Here is a 6,000-nt window from a genome sequence, read left to right as displayed (position 1 = left end):
AGGGTTTATGACGACATAAAAGGGACGGACTGGGACCAAAACAGGTCCAGGAACACACCGGCCCACTTTGTTCTTCAGATAATAATAGTAAACTTTACTACGCTATACTATTATAATAATTTACTATTACTAGTTACTACTGTTCTGCTAGTCTGCTTTCTTTCAATCATCTTTTAACTAGCATCTCTACTGTTCTGCTAGTCTGCTTTCTTTCAATCATCTTTTAACTAGCATCTCTACTGTTCTGCTAGTCTGCTTTCTTTCAATCATCTTTTAACTAGCATCTCTACTGTTCTGCTAGTCTGCTTTCTTTCAATCATCTTTTAACTAGCATCATCTAACTGTTCTGCTAGTCTGCTTTCTTTCAATCATCTTTTAACTAGCATCTCTACTGTTCTGCTAGTCTGCTTTCTTTCAATCATCTTTTAACTAGCATCTCTACTGTTCTGCTAGTCTGCTTTCTTTCAATCATCTTTTAACTAGCATCTCTACTGTTGCTGCTGCGGGGAATGGATTGCTGTGACAGACAGAACATTTCCACCTTCCACCTCCCATCCCCTAGGGGGCAGCAGAACAGAGCAGCCCCTGGTAGCCAGGTGTCTGTAGCAAGACAACACTTTAACGACTGTCAGGAGCCATCATAACCTGAGTAACACCGGTTAGCAACAACTCAAGAAGAACTGACGTGACAAATATATAACAAACTACATGGATAACCATTTTGTTCACCATTTTGTGTTTATCGATATGACATTTGAATTAATTGTATTAGATTCATATAGAATTATAGACATCTGAATAAAAACATTGATGCTTTCGACAATGAGCAATGACATTTCAAATCAACGTTTTGTTTTAGTCTATATGAGCTGATAAAACATGCAATTAAGTTATTAATGCCAGAATAAAATGAGCACTTTGTATGTTCAGCTGCTTATAAACCCTGCATGTCCAGGATAGAAATAAAAATACATTTCAAAAAGAAGATTTTTTTTTGTTGTTGCTTGAAATGACTATCATTATTAAAAACAGCAATCAAAGTGCATTTAGACAGAGACTGTGTCCTAAATGGGACACCACTATTCCCTATTTGATACTACATTGGACCAGAGCCCTGGTCAGAAGTAGTGCATTATTTAGGGAATGGGGTGTAATTTGGGGCACAGCACAGCGACACCATGGAAAAACATCCAAAATAAAACAACAGACGTGATGCGATCTGTTTTCAAACAGAAAGCAACATAGAGGTGATATTTAACACAAAGAGAAGAAGAACAGAGTGGTGGTTCAATTCAGGTTTGAATTCAGCCAATTCAGGTTTGAATTCAGCCAATTCAGGTTTGAATTCAGCCAATTCAGGTTTTAATTCAGCCAATTCAGGTTTTTAATTCAGCCAATTCAGGTTTTAATTCAGCCAATTCAGGTTTTAATTCAGCCAAATCAGGTTTTAATTCAGCCAAATCAGGTTTTAATTCAGCCAATTCAGGTTTTAATTCAGCCAATTCAGGTTTTAATCCAGCTAAATCAGGTTTTAATTCAGCCAATTCAGGTTTTAATTCAGCCATATCAGGTTTTAATTCACCCAATTCAGGCTAGTTAATTCTAATTCAGGAATTGAAAAATTCTCATAGAAAACAATGCAGACAATTTTCAATTCATGAATTTAATTTAAATTGACTGAATTGAAAACTGAATTGAGCCCAACCGACCCTGGTAATAGACGCATCACGACGACAAGACAACACTAACAACTTTGTTTTTTAAAAGTATTTCACAATTTCAGTTCTTTCATCAAATCAAAAAATAATCTAAAGCTGAAAATGAAAAACATTGTACAGTATATCCATCAAGATAATGTGTATGTACAACATGATGCACAGTACAAATATCTTAAAGGAGTCTGTTATTAGAGACCAACACAATTTGATGCAAATGTGTTCATGATCTGAGAGTGCTACTCACTGACTCACCCAGCAGACACACTGAGTCACACTCTTCCCCATCTCTCTCTCTCTCTCTACTCTCTCTCTCTCTCTCTCTCCCCCATCTCTCTCTCTCTCTCTCTCTCTCTCTCTCTCTCTCTCTCTCTCTCTCTCTCTCCTACTCTCCCCCATCTCTCTCTCTCTCTCTCTCTCCTACTCTCCCCCATCTCTCTCTCTCTCTTCTCTCTTTCTCCCCATCTCTCATATTCTATTCTTCCATTAATGTGATCTTCTCCACACACACACACACACAACTCATCCTTATATGATCATCCACCTTCCCGAATCGGTTCTCTCTCCTCACCCACATATTTGTTTGCTTCCCAAATGCCCCCCTATTCCCTACATCGTCGATAGTCCCTATGGGCCCTGGTCAAAAAGCAGTGCACTATATAGCGTGCCTTTGGGGAGGTCATCTCTCACGTCTTTCTGTCTCTTTAAAAAAAATCTTTCTCTTCTTTCACCTTTTTCTCTGTCGCTCCATCTAGTCCCTTTGGGTCCATCCTCTGTCTCACATCTCCATCTAGTCCCTTTGGTCCATTCTCTGTCTCACATCTCCATCTAGTCCCTTCGGGTCCATCATCTGTCTCACATCTCCATCTAGTCCCTTCGGGTCCATCATCTGTCTCACATCTCCATCTAGTCCCTTCGGTTCCATCCTCTGTCTCACATCTCCATCTAGTCCCTTCGGGTCCATCCTCTCTCACATCTCCATCTAGTCTCTTCGGGTCCATCCTCTGTCTCACATCTCCATCTAGTCCCTTTGGGTCCATCCTCTCTCTCACATCTCCATCTAGTCCCTTTGGGTCCATCCTCTGTCTCACATCTCCATCTAGTCCCTTTGGGTCCATCCTCTGTCTCACATCTCCATCTAGTCCCTTTGGTCCATTCTCTGTCTCACATCTCCATCTAGTCCCTTCGGGTCCATCCTCTGTCTCACATCTCCATCTAGTCCCTTTGGTCCATTCTCTGTCTCACATCTCCATCTAGTCCCTTCGGGTCCATCATCTGTCTCATATCTTCATCTAGTCCCTTTGGGTCCATTCTCTGTAAAGCCTAGAGGCCTATAATATATATATCTGTCTATAGTCAAGATGGAGGGACTAAGGACACTGGACTGGACAACCTCTTGTCTGTCTGTCCAGCTCCATATCTGTCCTCCATCCATCTGTCCCTCAGTTGTCCTCTGTCTCCCTCGTGCCCAGTAAGTCTGGTCTGCTCCTGATCACAATAAACTCAATCAATCAATCACGATCGATCGATTGATTAATTGATCGACCGTCGTCCAGATCAGAAGGAAGTGACGCAGGTCATCTCGTCCGCCAGGTCTTCCTCGTCGCGGCCCGTTCTGATTGGCTCCTCGTCGCTGTACAGGGTTCCAAGGTCGGGATTGTTCAGGAAACCGCCACCCCCTCCGCCCCTGCTTCCCCGACTCAGCAGGTCGCTGGCCGCACTCTCCATCTCGTCAATTGTCATGTGACACGCGTCAGCAATCTCCCGTTTGGCGAAGGCCACAAACTTGGGATCCTTGGCATACAGACCCAGCCCCTCTGAGATCAGCACCTACATGAGGAGAGACAGTGATTGGTTGGTTAGCTGATTTAAAAAATATTTTTTTATTTTTTTAACTTAACCCATTAATTTCTCATCAATAACCTGAATATAATGAATGCATTAGTCCAGACTCTGTAGATGTTTAAATCAATATCGATCTCTAAATATGTCTACTACATGTGTAGTAATACTCACGGCTTCTACAAGGCTGTCAGCGCTGCCTCTCTTGTCGCTGTAGTGAGGACTGAGCTGAGTGGGGACCCTTAGTGTGGTATAGGCCCTGTATGGTGCCTGGGAACCTCCTGAGGGACAAGGGGGCCCCGTGTACCACCCCGCAGGGCCAGGTCGGGAGGTGGCAGCCGTCACGTTGGCCCCTCCACCTGTCTTGTCCCCCCAGATCCCAGAGCCGCTGCTGCCCCCCGCCCCTTCCTCTTCGACCAGGATGAGAGGGGCATAGAGGAGGCGACCTCGGCGAGGGCAAGGGTTGGCCCAGGAGGCAGAGGAACCTGTTGAGGAACGGCTGCTGCTGCGACGGGACTCGTAACTGCCGTACGTCTAGAGGGAGGGAGAAGTACAGAGAGGTTGGAACATGTTACAGCCGTTGCTACACAACTGCACTTTCCAATAGTCCTCGTTACGTGTGTGTGTGTGTGTGTGTGTGCTTTAAGAGAGTTTGTGTATGTTACCTGTGCTCATGTCATCTGTGTGTGTGTGTGTGTGTGTGTGTGTGTGTGTGTGTGTGTGTGTGTGTGTGTGTGTGTGTGTGTGTGTGTGTGTGGTGCTGATGTGTTACCTGTGTGTGTTACCTGTGTGTGTGTGTGTGTGTGTGTGTATAAAACTGTGTGTGTGTGTGTGTGTGTGTGTGTATAAAACTGTGTGTGTGTGTGTGTGTGTGTGTGTGACGGTGCTGATGTGTTACCTGTGTGTGTGTGTGTGTGTATAAAACTGTGTGTGTGTGTGTGTGTGTGTGTGTGTGTGTGTGTGTGTGTGTGTGTGTGTGTGTGTGTGTGTGTATAAAACTGTGTATGTGTGACGGTGCTGATGTGTTACCTGTGTAGTGACTTGTGTGCGTGCCCGGCAGGGGGGAGAGTTCTGGTGGTAGGTTCCTGGGATTGGGAGGTCATCATTGCTGTCCTGCCTCCTCAGACATTGGATATTAAAGGATGGCTTACGACCTGGGAGGAACCAGGAAGTAAACAAGGAGTCACATGGTGGAACCAGGAAGTAAACAGGAAGACATGGAGGAAGCAAGAAATACCAATGGTGGAACTAGGAAGTCACACGGTGGAACCAGGAAGTAAACAGGATGTTTACTTGCAGGAAGCAAGAAGGAAACAGGAAGTCACATGGAGGCTGTTTCTCAAATGGCACCCTATTTACTATTGTGAAATATTGTACTTTTGACGACAGCCCATAGGGACACAGCTTCAGATAGACATAGTTTACAACTGAATGAGGACAACCAAAATGAAGACGCAGTGTAGAGGCCAAGAGCGTAAAACCTCCTGAACATTGCAGATAGAAATGTCATGAATAGAGATGACATGATTCCTTACTCTACATGAGTGAGAGGCATATTTGTTTTACATCATATAATTCTACCTGGTAGTTCCCCACCGTCATGCCCCATGTAAAGCAGCCCTGGTGTTGTGATGTTACCGGTAGGTGTGGCGGGGAGGAGGCGTCTCCTCGCGGTCCTCCGTCCATCTCCATAGCCATTCCCGTTCCCGTTGCCATAGTTATTACCGTAGGCAGCGTTGCTGGGGGCGTGGGCGTCGTACATGTGGTCATGCTGACCAGGGTACAGAGGAGGGTCGTCAGGGTAACGAAGTCTGGGTGGGAGGAATGGGATCGAGATTAAGATCAAGATTAAGATTAGGATCAAGATTAGGATCAAGATTAAGATTAGGATCAAGATTAAGATTAGGATCATGATTAGGATCAAGATTAAGATTAGGATCAAGATTAAGATTAGGATCATGATTAGGATCAAGATTAAGATTAGGATCAAGATTAAGATTAGGATCAAGATTAAGATTAGGATCATGATTAGGATCAAGATTAAGATTAGGATCATGATTAGGATCAAGATTAAGATTAGGATCAAGATTAAGATTAGGATCAAGATTAAGATTAGGATCAAGATTAAGATTAGGATCAAGATTAGGATCAAGATTAAGATTAGGATCAAGATTAAGATTAGGATCATGATTAGGATCAAGATTAAGATTAGGATCAAGATTAAGATTAGGATCATGATTAGGATCAAGATTAAGATTAGGATCAAGATTAAGATTAGGATCATGATTAGGATCAAGATTAAGATTAGGATCAAGATTAAGATTAGGATCATGATTAGGATCAAGATTAAGATTAGGATCATGATTAGGATCAAGATTAGGATTAGGATCATGATTAGGATCAAGATTAAGATTAGGATCATGATTAGGATCAAGATCAAAAC

General features: G+C 43.2%; 1 protein-coding gene across 1 annotated transcript in view; it reads right to left on the bottom strand.

The window, feature by feature from the left end:
- Nucleotides 1-725: 725 nt before the first annotated feature.
- Nucleotides 726-6,000, bottom strand: part of cacna1fb (calcium channel, voltage-dependent, L type, alpha 1F subunit) — a 254,254-nt gene continuing 248,979 nt past the window's right edge. Inside the window, exons 45-48 of the mRNA XM_065021108.1 lie at nt 5,196-5,368; nt 4,587-4,711; nt 3,732-4,091; nt 726-3,545 (exon numbers count right to left, since the gene is read on the bottom strand). Of these exons, the coding sequence (XP_064877180.1) occupies nt 3,273-3,545; nt 3,732-4,091; nt 4,587-4,711; nt 5,196-5,368 (931 nt within the window). The 3' untranslated portion in view covers nt 726-3,272. The remainder of the gene's footprint in view (nt 3,546-3,731; nt 4,092-4,586; nt 4,712-5,195; nt 5,369-6,000) is intronic.

This window comes from Oncorhynchus nerka, linkage group LG7, assembly GCF_034236695.1.
Source record: "Oncorhynchus nerka isolate Pitt River linkage group LG7, Oner_Uvic_2.0, whole genome shotgun sequence".
Lineage (NCBI taxonomy): Eukaryota > Metazoa > Chordata > Actinopteri > Salmoniformes > Salmonidae > Oncorhynchus > Oncorhynchus nerka.
Note: the sequence above shows the minus strand (reverse complement) of the source record. Positions and strands in the feature narration are given on the sequence as shown.